At 41.3% G+C, this 13,743-nt stretch overlaps 1 protein-coding gene across 7 annotated transcripts in view; it reads left to right on the forward strand.

The window, feature by feature from the left end:
* The window catches only part of PDE1C (phosphodiesterase 1C), a 207,921-nt gene that overhangs the window by 65,435 nt on the left and 128,743 nt on the right, over positions 1–13,743 (forward strand). The window contains exons 1-2 of one of the 7 annotated variants that reach the window (XM_015619322.2): positions 1,900–2,752; positions 3,308–3,410. The exons of 5 other annotated variants lie outside the window; for them this stretch is intronic. In XM_015619322.2, the coding sequence (XP_015474808.1) occupies positions 3,310–3,410 (101 nt within the window). In that variant the 5' untranslated portion in view covers positions 1,900–2,752; positions 3,308–3,309. Of the gene's footprint in view, positions 1–1,899; positions 2,753–3,000; positions 3,411–13,743 lie in introns of those variants that run through there. One more of the 7 variants, XM_015619323.2, reaches the window with a different exon arrangement.

Here is a 13,743-nt window from a genome sequence, read left to right on the forward strand (position 1 = left end):
TCCTGCACAGGGCTCAATCTAAAGGCTTTTAACGTGGATGCCACTACTGTCCTCAACTGAGAAAGTGGAGGAAAAGAGGTGGAGCCCCCATTTGCCCAAATCTCTGTGCTGTGATAAAGGAAACAATCAGTGTAGGGTATAATTGGCTTGCCTGGGATGTCAATCTCTCCCTCCCATTGCTCTTCATCCCTTGCTGTCACTGACAGTGCTCACCTAGTGACCTAGAAAGGGAATATCTGAGCTGGCTGAAGCTCTTCTCCTACAGGCAAGCAGAGGAGATAAGAAGCCTGCTTTAGGGGCTGAGTAAAGAGTCATCCTGTGCTGGACCTCATGCCAGGTAACAGAGAAGCATAGGGAAATCCAGTCTCTGAGTCAAGCTAGACCTGTTTGAAGGTAACAGCGGTGTCCTGGACCTCTACTGAAACTTCTAAGGGATAGGTAGTGGATGTGCTTGGATACAAAGAATTAATAGGATTAGTTCAGTTGGTTAGAGCATGGGGCTTCTAATACCAAGATTGTGGGTTTGCTCCCCATATGGGCCATTCACTTCAGAGTTTGACTCCATGATCCCTGCGGGTCCCTTCCAATTCAGTATACTCTGTGATTCTGTGATTCCAGGGATCAAGTTTGTGCAGTGTTGCTTTAGCCATAGGGGCTTGCAGGGGTACATACATAGTGCTAGCTGCCCTACCTACCCTTGGTCATCACCTGTGTAAGATTGAGTAGAGGTTTCTGACAGGCAGGTGGACTTCTGCTCATCTGAGCTCCCCTCTGCTTTAAAGTCATGGCAAATCCACTGGGAGGTGTCTTACTGCTTGTATCCATCACATGACAGTCAAGATCCTTAAATGGAGTGAAACCAAATGGTGCCATTTGGTTGCCTACAGCTTGTTGCCTCAATGCAACAATGAATGTGAGAACTGGAAGAGTGCTGCTTACTTGGTCTGTAAACTTTGTCTTCTTGAAAGTTACTCTCTTACCATGGAGTGAGCCATAAATTTAAGAACAAAGCAAGCAATATGATATTTATTCATGACAGATACTTATGGCACAAGTTCATAACATTTTACAGTTGCTGTCTTGGTGTTTGCTATTTTGATGGCATCTGTCACAAAAGCAGACCACCTCGACTTAAACAAGAAAGGGAATCCCACACTTGAGCTCAAACCTAGTGCTACCAATATTCTGCATTCCCATTTCCCTCTGTTACTTCCTCTGTACCTTAAAATCAAATGTGTGAAGAAGAAAGACAACATATTTTGCAACTACTTTACTTATCACCAAAAGGTAGCGAGGTGTGCAACATGTTTAGTGGTGGGCATCAGTGTAATGGAAAGTAGCACAAGCAGTGAAGAATGGCACTGTGTTCTGTTATCACTACAGCAGGAATGTAAGAGGATGATATGCCCAAAACTTTTGTCAGGAAATGGTTTGCCATGTCTGCTTGTGCAGTTCTTTGTATCATTCAAAAGAGGTTCCTTAGAACAAGCATACTGGCTTGCCCTTTGTAATCCTCAAGGGGAAAGAGGACCACCTAGAGAATTATTCATGTTTTTACCTTCCATAAGTTGTCTCTTTTCTTTGAATGTGTACCAACTTGACTCAGCTGCTTTCTAGTTATATTTGAGAATCTTACTCAACTACAGAGACCTGGAGATGGTTAACAATTTCAGCAGCACTCTAACTGGGTAACTCCTTAAGAGCTACTCCTAGGAAAGGGTTGAAACTTCTTAGAGTGATGGCTGATACAATTTGGCACGCAGCAATGGGGAGGATAACATTCATTATACAAAGAGCTTTCTGAAAAAAACCATCAAATACTTCAGAGACCTGCTTTGGACCTAGCACCACAGACATACTGTTGTATGCTGTTGCAGAGAAGAGGTGACCTTCTCCAGGTCACAGGCTACCTGAGTGTCTGAGGTGCTAATTCTTTCACTCAGGCTCTGCTTCTTAAAAGACAGCTTTTGCAATATGCAACAAAATGTGTTAAGGCTAAGACAATATTTTGACAGTTATTTTCCCTCTGCTCTGATGGCTTTGGCTGAAAGCACCACATCAGTAACATTAACTAAAGAGAAGTGTGCAGACATCTTGGCAGAGTTTTGAGAGATGACTGATTGGGCTGGTGCAATGAAAGAAATCCCTGTTCTTCCTTGTGCTCAGAGCATGAGCCCTGCAGGTGCAGAGAGGCATGTCCCCACGGATCAGTATGGGGATGCTCCAGGGGAGCCAGAGGCAGGAATTCTATTGCAAAACTGAGTTTTAACCTCCACTGTGCAAACCTCTTATTCAAAGAAGCTGATACATCTGTGACTAATGTGTTGGACTTGATCTCTCTTCAGTGTACTGACTTCCCTTCTGAGCATTTTCAAGCATTGGCACTTTACTGATTTGTTTATTTTAAAAGTGGATTTTGTCCCTGTTGGAGCCTTTCAGCCCCTGCTGTGCGTCACTCTCTCAGGAGAGCACACTGACTGCAATGAAGTAGATAGCTGTTTGCCAGAAGTGAGTGGCTCACTTTCTGTTATTTCTCCTTTCTTTTTTTTAGTCAATGATTTTTCTTGGTTGGGTTTTTAATCAAAGCCAGTTTCTCCAATAGCCTGTTCTCCCTCATGTGTTTGTGGATGTGTGTGCACCTGGGAGAGAGGGAAGCAAAGAGGGAAGCACAGAGTGAACCAGTTCTTGGGCTATGTTGACAGATGAATTCTTCCTCACTTGTCAGATTTCAAGCCTGTCGGCAGTGCTGCTGGTAAGTAGGAAAAAATATGGCTAGGGAGGGGAGGGTGAGGCTGACCTGGTGAGGACTAGACTGAAAGTGGCCTGTGAACTGCCCCTTGCACAGCGACTGACAGTGTGGTAAGGCAGAGCTGCAGCCTTAGGAACCCCTGCAGCCGTCAGACTCCCCACAGCAGCCCCTGCATACACAGCTCACTTGTCAGCGAGGGATTTTCCTCCCCTCCTCCCTTGATAAAGATCCCTCAGCTGCTATTATGGGTTGTATCCTTGGCTTATTGTAAAAGCAAAACGAACCAAAAAACAAAGGGAAAAATCTGCGTGGTTTTGCAATCTGGAGATGAGCCTTTGATCCTCTCGCCCAGCCCGAGGATGGTGGCACGCTGGCACAGCTGCCCCCTGCGTACACCTGAGCTCTCCAGGGCTGCCCACACAATTCTGTTTGCACAAGGGGGGAGAAGTGTGTGCCAGAAATGTTAACTGCTCCCCACCAGCATTAAAGGTGGAGAGTGTGCATGTGTGGAGACAGCAGCCGTCCTTGCAGAGCTTTAACCAAAGTGGTAACCTGCAGCTATGGAGTCACCGACTAAGGAGATTGAAGAATTTGAGAACAACTCTCTGAAATACCTACAGCCAGAGCAAATAGAGAAAATCTGGCTCCGTCTCCGAGGCTTGTAAGTAGTACTTTTTCTTTTCATCTCCTTCAATTTTCTCCCACTGTCAAAATTATTGTGGCAGTTTATTTTTCTTTTTTGCTGTACCTTCAAAATCTCCCAGCAGTTTCCACACCTGTTCTCCATAAATAAAGTTACTTGATCTTAGCAAAAGATCCATTTACTTCCTTAAATTGAACTGCTTCTTACATTGAACATTTGCCAGTGGAAATGTAGAAATGCTATTAATGAAGCATTTTAAGATATAAGCAGCTACTGGAATGCTAATTACTTCAGGTGTTATACTAGAAAAGTTTTGTTATAGCCTATAGTTATGGGTACTTAATTGAATCCTCTGCTTTCAATAATCTTACCCTTAGCTGCAGCTTAGAGACTTTTTCCCCACTGCAATATACACCATTCCTAGCACTGGCATGATGCATAAGGACAAAATAGGCAGAGAAGGCACAACTGGAAAATATTTCCAATAACATTTGCAATGGCAGCAAATTAATCTTTCACTGATTTGATTGTACTTATTAATTTATGTTAAGCCTGGCTTGCCATGAGATGACTGTGTACTTCTGAGTAGAAAAAAGTATCTGTGCTTAAAGAACCTGACACTGCAGAAAAGAAAAAGCTGTAGTGTCTGCCTAGCTAATTTAGAAACAATGTGTTTTTCATATTCTCAGTATGTAAAATTCTGTCAACCATTTGCCCATCATTTCTTGGCCATGTCAAAGAAGAGGGTTATCATGTTAAACTACAAACCTTCCTGTGCTCAGAACTGTTTTTGTTTGTATTTTTTTTCTTCAGCCTCACATGTTAGAGTTATTAAAATTTCAACCCTCAAGGGAAAGGTAGGGGAGAAGGGATCAATGAGGCTTGGAAACAGCAGAAGCTGAAAAATGAAGAAAGAGTAGGCCAGTAGCTGAAAACAAATGTGCCCAAGTTAAACTTGAGTTGCTTTTTGGGTGTTACTTTCTGTGAGCAACTATGGTATGTTTTGCAAAGGATAGCCAAAACTTCTGTAGAACTTGAAGCAGTATAAGAGATATGCATTAACATGTGTTTCTTTCAAAACATCATTCCAGCAAGCCTGTTTTCTGAAGGAACCTAATCAAAAGTAGATGACAGCTGTTTTATGAGCCTTCCTAATAGAAGACCCAAACAAAACAAAGCTTCTATTAGGACTTCTTGAATTTCTGTTTAATATAGAGTTTAGGAGCATGCTGATTTGGATTCTACCTGGAGTTCATAGATAAGCAGCATTTCTGTTTAGGACCTCTTTTGCAGTTGGTACAAGGCAGTGTCTGTATATTTTACATCAATCTTGTGTCTCTTCTACCTTTTAGAAAGTTAGAAAAACTGTAAGACTTATTCTAGATGTGCAATAACTAAACATCACAATGTTCTTCAGTATAACCCTATTTGTCATCAGTGTGTATGAGTGTAACAAATATGTTTCTTCCGAGTTTCAAGATTGCTTAAAAACAAGAGATTTTTTTCTGTAGAATTCTTAATCACTAGATGAAAACAGAAAAGATTTTCCATTCCCAGTTATTTTATGGAGGCTTAGTGCATCCATGCACACCAAACTGAAGTTTGGCATAATGTTTCATGATTTTTCTTGTCTGTCTTTATGCATGCCTATTTGCGTAAGAAGAACAATCAGATGTGCACAACCCTCTTAGCTGGAGCTTAAATAAGAGGCTTCATCCTGGAGAGAGCAAATACTACTTGGGAAAATACCTCTCTCCTCTGCCACTAGTAAACTGACAGCCGTACCTCACCAGAATTAGTTACAAGGTACAGCAGTGCTACCAGCACAGTGTTACACAGATACTAAAAGCATACTGCTGGCTGAAGCTACCTGAGGAGCTGTATTCTGCAGGAGGCAGTAGCTAATTTGATCCTGATATTTCTTCTTAAATGGGAAAGATTGTGATGATTTAAACAGTCTCAGATCTTGGCATTGTGTTGGTCCTTCTTGGTAGGACTTCACCTGTGGCAGCTCTGGTACTTTCCTCTCCTCTTCCACCCCCAGTGTCAGCTGGTGTTTAATCACAAAGACTTTATGGAAAAAACAATATTCATCACTTGGCTTTTAAAAAGGGCAGGGGGGAAAACTTCTTGAATTTTCACCCTTCCAGCCTGCTTGGTTTGAAGGGAATGGAAGCCCAGAGGCTGCAAAGTGGAAGTTGAGTAGAGGCTCTTTTCAGATGCCTTTAATTTTTTGCTGAAGCAAGTCTGGTGGGGACTTCTTTTGCATGTTCCTGGTATTGTTCTGTCTTGCAGGATGGCTGGCCTCTGGGGGTTTGGGCATGGAATGTGTACTTCCAAGGTAAAGGGAGGTCTTTTGGACAGTGGAGAAGGAGAGACTTCTGTGAGGCTGAAGCCAGGTATCTGTTGCAACATGAGTCATAAGTTGCTGTAATAGGCAGACAAGCTACTGAATTTATCTCTGGAGTGGAGTGGAAGGGTTTGCTTCTCCTTTCTGTTTTCGAAATGTGGTTTAGTCAGGGCAACATAGCTGCTTTATAAGCAGAGCAGTGTGAGGTAGTGGTTGTTAAGACATGTACAAGTTTCTTTTGCTTTTACTGTTTAAGAACCAGCTAAAATGCTAATACAGTAAGAGTACTGAAATGTTTTTACTTGGTACATATATCTTCATGATGCAACAATTCTGTGCTGTACTTTATAAGATAATCTAGGAAAATGACCTATAGTGTTTTTTCAGATTTAAGAGAGCATAGTAAATTGTCTCATTGGGCAGTAAATAATCTGTGGCAAAATCTTTGCATGTCTCAAACCAGATATCTATAAATAAGTTTTGTCTTTTACACATGACCTATTAGATATCAATTTAGATTTAATCATATATTAAAATAAAAACTTTTATTGATTTACTTTTAATAAACTTAATAATAAATATATTAATAATTTAATTAAAACTTAATAAAATTTTTAATAAAATATTGATTTACTTTTTAATAAACTTTTAATTTGAAAGGAAAGGTTTGTGAATAAGCTGTTGCTGGGCAAAGGTACTATTAGAAGTATATGAAACTATCTGGGGAAAATATTGAAAGTGGAGAGCTTTTTTTCCTATGTTGCTGTAGAATATTAGGGGGAAGTTTAATCCAGATTTCTCTTTATGGGAGCTCACATAGCAATAGGCTGTGTAAACCAGAAATGCAGCCATCAGTGTCCTTTCTTCTATGGAAAAGAATGCAGCAGATTTCCTTGCATCAGAGGCATCCTACAAGCAGACCTGCTTCTGAGTTTTAATGATATCATAAATGAATCAGACTGGAACAGCTTCACATCCCATCAGGACATCAGAGGGCTTTTGCTCTTGCCTGCCAGAGGGCTGCCTGTCTCTCAGGAATGCTGTGGATGCGAGTAGTACTTCACCACCCTGTGCACAAGGACACAGGTGCTCTCACCCACTAGCTACTGATGGGCTGCTAGCTGCCTCTGCACTTTCATTTCATCAGGCAGGGCCTGCCTTTTACCAGTTTCCTCTTTTACCTAAGCAATGCTCACCCTGCAAGAAACTGTTTCTTTGGGATGTGTTGATTGTTTGCTTAATGCTCTTAATAGTTGTGGCTTCCAGAAAAAGATCTTGAGTCTCTTGCTCTGTTCTATCCTCCTTGCTCCATTGATCCTGTCCAGAAGACAGTCTTTTATTCAGACTTGCCTTATTCAGCTCTGGACTTGGACACTATACAAAGCATAGCCAAAACCTCTGCAGGACTCCAAGCAATTACATGTGAGTCCTCCTTCCAGTCTCCAGTGGTTGTGAATGACTGCTAAGATTGAGACCTACCCTGCAAAACTTATCAGTTAAGGTTAGGTGGCAGTCCTTAGAGGTCAGTGCTAGCAGTGGAGCTTGGAGACCTTATTTCAAAATACATGGTTTCAAAATTGTATGGTTGCTTTTCAAGCTGATGGTTTCTCTGTGGAGTTATGAGCAGTGGTGGCTGTGTTGGGGAGTTGTTTTAGCACTTGGAACCCTAGCTGTGAGACTTAAACATCCATCTGCTACTTACTCTACTCTAAAAGCTTCATGGAGTGACTTCAGTTGCCTTCTGATTTTTTAAGAACAAAGAAAGTGCTGAAGCCCTTTTCAACACTAGGATTAGATGTTGCATCTGAGGACAAAGAAGAATGCAGAGGCACATATCCAAAAGGCTTTGTGAGTTTCAGTAAAGACGTGCTAGTTTGTGGCAGCTGAAGATGCAGCTTGCAGATATTTTTGGTTTGATTTTGGTTGCTTTTATGCCAAAAAAACCCACTTTTTTTTTAGCTATTACAGTAGTAGTACATCATCACTGGCATCTGCTGGTTCCCCTGCTGTGATTTACACATTGAAGGAGGAAAGGAGGGAAAATGGATGTTAACTTTCTTTCCAACTTCTGGGGTTGAATTGCTAAATATATAAGAAAACCCTTCATTCTCAGTGTAGTCTTTCCTCTTGCTGTTACTCTCATAGAATCATCAAGGTTGGAAGAGACCTTGAAGATCACCAAGTCCAGCCCAACATTACCACTGTAGCCCTAAACCACTAAACCATCTCATCCGGTGCCAGATCCAGACACCTTAAAGATGTCCAGGGATGGTGACTCCACCACCTCCCTGAGCAATCTTTTCCAACTCCTGACCACCCTAACAGTAAAAATGTAAAAAAAAAATATTTAATCTGAATCTCCAGTCTCTCATCTTGAGGTCCTTTCCTCTGGTCCTCTCACTGTAGGCACAGTAGAAGAGACAGGCCCCTACTTTACTACAACCTCTTTTCCTGTAGTTCTAGAGAGTGATGATGTTTCCCGTGACCTTCCTCTGCTCAAGATGAAACAAATCCAGATCTCTCAGCTATTCCTCTTAAGACATGTTTTCTTTCATGACCTTGCCCTTCACTGGACAGGCTCCAGCACCTCAATGTCCTTTTTAAAGTGACACCCCCAGAACTAAATGCAGTACTTGAGAACCAAGTCTGAGTACTGGAGGTTGATGACTTCCCTAATCCTGCTGGCTACACTATTCTTGGTACAGGCCATCTGTCATTTACCATTTACATGCTATTTACCTTCTGAGCCACCTGGGCACACTCCTGGCTCATATTGAGACAGCTGACAACCAGCACACCACATTCCTTTCTGCTGAACCGCTCTTGAACTACTTCTCCCCAGGCTTGTAAGGCTGCATGGGATTGCTGTGACCCAAGTGCAGGACCCAGAACTTCACCTTATTGAACCTCTTGCTGCTGTCCTCAGCCCATTGAGTCCATCCAAGTCTCTTTGTAGAGCCTTCCTATTCTCAAGCAGATCAACACTCCCACACAGCTAAGTGTTTTCCGAAAGTTTACTGAGGGTGCCCTCAATCCCTATGTTCAGATCATCAATAAAAAAATTTAACAGGACCAGCCCAAAACAGAGCCTGGGGAACAACTGGTTGGCCAGGTGGATTTAGCTCTAAGTCTCTGGGTCTGGCCATTCATCCATTTTTTCTCTTTCAATGAGTCTACCCATCCAAGCCATGAACAGCCAGTTTTTCTAGGAGGATGCTCTGGGAGACAGTGTAAAATGCTTCACTGAAGTTTCGAGAGGCTACATCCATAGCCTTTCCTTCATCTAATAAGTGTGTCACTTTGTTGTTAAAGCAGATCAGATTCATCAAATAGGACCTGCCTTTCATAAATCCATGTTAGATGGGCCTGATCCCCTGCTTGTCCTGCATGTGCAGTGTAATGGTACTCAGGATAATATCTTCCATAACCTTGCCCAGAAACAAGGTTAAGCTTGACAGGCCTGTAGATCCCCAGATCATCCTTCTGACCCTTCTTGTGGATAGGCATTACATTTACTAATTTCCAGTCAGCTGAGACTTGTCTGGTAAACCAGGTGTTTTGTTTAACCCCAGTCAGCATTCCAGCACCACACAGTCACTTGCTTAGTCCCTGCACCAGCAAGATCAGGGAGCAAATTAGAGGGTAAAAGCTAGAAAACTCATGAGTTGAGATAAAGACAGTTTAATAGGGAAAACAAAAGCTGTGGCACAGAAACATAACAAAATAAAATTAATTAATTGCGTCTCAAAGGCAGGCAGGTATTCAGACTTCTCCAGGAGACCTGGCTCCCATCACATGTAATGGTTACTTGGGAAGACAAAAGCCATCACTCCAAATGTTCCCTATCCCTCCTTTCCCTCACTTTATATACTGAGCATGATGTCATATGGTATGGAATATCTCTTTGGTCAGTTTTGGTCACCTATCCCAGCTATGCTCCTCCCAATTTCTTTTGCTTATTTCCTCACTGGGAGAGCATGAGACAAGGGGGGAAAAAATAATCCTTGATTTATGATAAACATGACTTGGGAAAAAACCCCAATATCAGTGTGTTATCAATGCCATTCTCATTCTGAATCCAAAGCAGCACTCTTAACAGCTACTGAAATTAACACCATCCTAGATGGAGCCAGGACACCAGGACTGGTAGCAGATCACTGAAAGTGGTTTGGCAAGTTCTTTTGCAGTTCCCTCATTATTCTGGGGTGGGCTCACAGTCTTGTGAGTGTGTAATTGGCATAGCAGATCACTAACCATCTCCTCCTGGATTATGCCGGCTTCACTCATCTCCCAGTCATCAACTTCCAGCTCAGGGAGCTGGATATCCCGAGGACAACTGGTCTTGATACTGAAGACTGAGGTAAAAAAAAGGCATTAAGTACCTCTGCCTTTTCCCTGTTAGTATGCTACTCTCTGCATTCAACAAATGGAGACACTCCTTGACCCTCTGCTGCCAATGTATTTGTTGTTTTTAACTGTAGTGGTCAAACCAAGTTCTAGCTGGGCTTTAGCCCTTCTAGTCTTCTTCCAACATGATCTTGCAACATCCCTATAGTCCTGCCAAAATACCTCACTCCCCTTCCAGAGGTGATATATTCTATTTTTTCCCCCTAAGGTCAGGCATCAGTTCTCTGTTTCACCAGTCTGGTCCTTTTCCCTGACAACTTCTCTTTATACACATGGACACAGCCTGCTCCTGAATATTTAACAATCCATCTAAAAGCACATACAGCCTTCCTGGACTCCTTTCAGCCCTTCAGGACACACAAAATCTCTGTAAATCAATGTCCTAAACAGGTCTTGTGAGACACCCCTCCCAGTGTAGAGCATCCAGCTCTAGGGCCCCCAATATCAGGACATTGACTGCTGGAACATCAGAGACAGCCATGAGGACGATCACAGGGATGGAGCATGTCTCCTACGAAGACAGGCTGAGAGAGTTTGGGTTAAACAGCCTGGAGAAGGTTCCAGAGGGACCTTATAGCATCCTTCCAGTACCTAAAAAGGGTCTACAGGAAAGCTAGAGAGGGACTTTTTACAAGGGAATGTAATGATGGGACAAGGGGTAATGGCTTTAAACTTTTAGAGGCAAGGTTTAGTTACAAGGAAGGAATTCTTCACTATGAGAATGGTGAAGCCATGGAACAGGCACAGAGAAGTTGTGGATGCACTATCCCTGGAAGTGTTCGAGGCCAGGATGGACAGGGCTTTGAATACCTGGTCTAGTGAAAGGTCTCCCTGCCCATGGCAGGGAGGTTGGACTAGATGATCTCTAAGATCTTTCAACCCAAACCTTCTGTGATTCTGAACAGCAAGCTCTGAAATGTGACATGAATGGAATGCTTGAAATTTAACTCAGCTAAGAAATTTGATGGGCAGATAAGGTATAGACATAGATAAAGCTGCGCCTTTGAAAACTTTATGGTTTTGCTGAAAATCTGGAACAATATTCAGCGCTTATAGCATATTCTTAGCTTCCTCTGCAAAGCACCCTGCATCCTGTCAACAGTGAAGAGGTCCCAGTAATGAATTTTGCACAAGACCAACTTTTCCTTGAAGTAAATGGGGAAGAGGCAACTGATTTCTCTGGAAAAGGATGGGCATTGGTGACTGAAGATGAACTGACAAGTGTTAGAGTACCACTGATGAGTTACCTGTTTCCCTGTCTTATCTGTATGTGCTTTACAATACTTTTAGAATTCCTCGAAAAACGTCCCATAAGGGAACAGCTGGTTCTACCTGTGGCAGTATACTGATCTGACTAAATTTTATTTATGCGGCCGTCCTAAACGGTAAAACAGAGAACTCTTGAATTCCAGAAGCATGCTCTACATAGGGTGCTTTGTCACATAATATTTTAGCTCACAGAAGACATTAGGGTTTAAAAAAGTCCATCAGAAAAGACCACTTTGTTAGGAAGTGTGTAAATATGTCAGTTTTCAAGTGGATAATACGAATGTGCTAATTAGTTTCTGGAGGTGAGAGAGTCCCAAAGGCTTTCTTGGGTCTTTGTTTCAGTCCTCCTGCAGGTACTGAGTTTCTAGGTTTAAACTGAAGCCCTGTTTGCCCTGAGAGCAGAACAAAACTACCTTCAATCATATTTAAATGCAGCTGCAGCCACCCTTTTTCACATTTGGTTTTCTTGATGGACATAGAGAGGAATTATATGTCAAAGAACCATGTCAGAAAACCTCTCTGTAGATATCCTAGATCCAAGATTCACTTTTATGATGGTTGTCACAGTTCACAGAAGGATTGGGGAAGTCTAATTTGTCAGCAAGTGGATGCTGGGTATGTGCTGGGGGCAGCAGTGCAGCCTGGAGATTCCTGATTTGGGTGAGCTGTGGATACAGATGTCTTGATTAGTTTCAAAGATTGCCAGAGTCTGGTTGAACCACAATATTGTTCTTCATGTGGAGTGAAGAAGAACTCAATTTTACCAGTAGACTAACACGTAAGTTAGGCTTGTTTTATGCTGCCTACATATATACAGTCTGTGAAGGAGCAATGGGAACATTGCCAGCTTCTATTCTCATGCTTGACAAATGAACAGAGGAGAGAATATGTTCAGTTAAGTAGAGAACAGAACCTCCAGAAAGAGGTAATAAAATAGATTGTGTTTGTATTTATTCAGGAAACTGATATATTTTGCCACAATTCTTCTGTTACTTTGTTTCACAGACTGACTTTCTTTTGAATCTTAGGTGAATATATGAATCTTGTAGGCAACAAAAGAGGGAAGATTTTGTGTTTAATAGTAAAGTGTTGACCAAGCAATGATATACTTTGTTTTCTTCCCATAATTATAAAATAGCTTTTGAGGATAGTACAAATGAAATACATTCAGCCCAAAAAGTCATATAAACCACCACAATTTGTCATAGAAGAAGGGGTCTCCCTTTGTAATATTATATTCAATGCTTTTCAAATATCACTGCTATAAAACTTGCAGTCCTGCAAGAAATTAAAAAAGTTATGTTTACAAAGATGAATTTAAACCTTAAGTCAAAGTGAAATTAAGAGTCTATATCTGGTATTCTTTTTAAAAACTGTCTTGGTGGGATATCAGTCCGTATAGAAAGAAGCAAAACTTGATAGAAGCTATCACTGAAAAATCCTCTGTGTGTGTTTTTAAAGCTGTGAGGAGAGGTCCTCTCTTAATCTGACAGCTTTTGGTGGATTCAAATACTGTGTTAAATCCAACTCAGGCCTTGAAAGGATTTTTATTTAATGTGTTTCTGTTTCTTCCTACAATTCACAAAAAACTTTCTAGTTCCAGTCCTTTTGTCTTGTTTCCTCAAAAATCACTTCAGCCTCTTCAAAATCCTAGAAAAGGTGTGACTCTGATCCTTACTGGTAGGTGAGGGAAGCTTAAGGTTCACATTTTGGGGCTGACCCAGTAAATACTACAGAAACAGTGAAACCTCTACAAATGCAAATTGCTCTCAAAATACTGGGAATTTGGATAAAGCAGAGCTTTTCTAGAAGGGCTTGTTTCATAAGATTTCAGGATTCATAAAGCTGTTTCTGATCTCCTGAAGTGTGCTGTACTAGAAAGCATTGATACCAATGTGTTTTCAGGGGTGAAACCAAAATGCAGTTCCTTGTCTTTGAAGTGGTGGTGGTGTTTTTTTGTTTTGTTTTGATTTTGTTTGTTTGTTTTTAATTTTTTTTCTTCTTTTATTTTTTTTTTCTTTAATAAAAATAGGTTTTCTAAGTAATTGGTAGCTTAAGAAAATAACCTCATGATGGAATAAAAATTTCCTCTGACAGTTTTCAACCCAGAGTTGTACTTAAATCTTTATTGTAGATAAGCAATAATCCTTTCTCCTGCAGACCCAAGCCTTTGCCAAAATTTGTTTGGAACTGCCTTGGATATTTGAAAAGCAGATCAAATTTGAAGTTGATTATAAGTACTAAGAATACAGAACTAAAATTTTGCAATAGATCAAGAATGCAACTCAAACTCTGGTAAAACTCATTGTGATTAACTCAATTTCA

This window comes from Parus major, chromosome 2 (genome assembly GCF_001522545.3).
Source record: "Parus major isolate Abel chromosome 2, Parus_major1.1, whole genome shotgun sequence".
Taxonomy (NCBI): Eukaryota; Metazoa; Chordata; class Aves; order Passeriformes; family Paridae; genus Parus; species Parus major.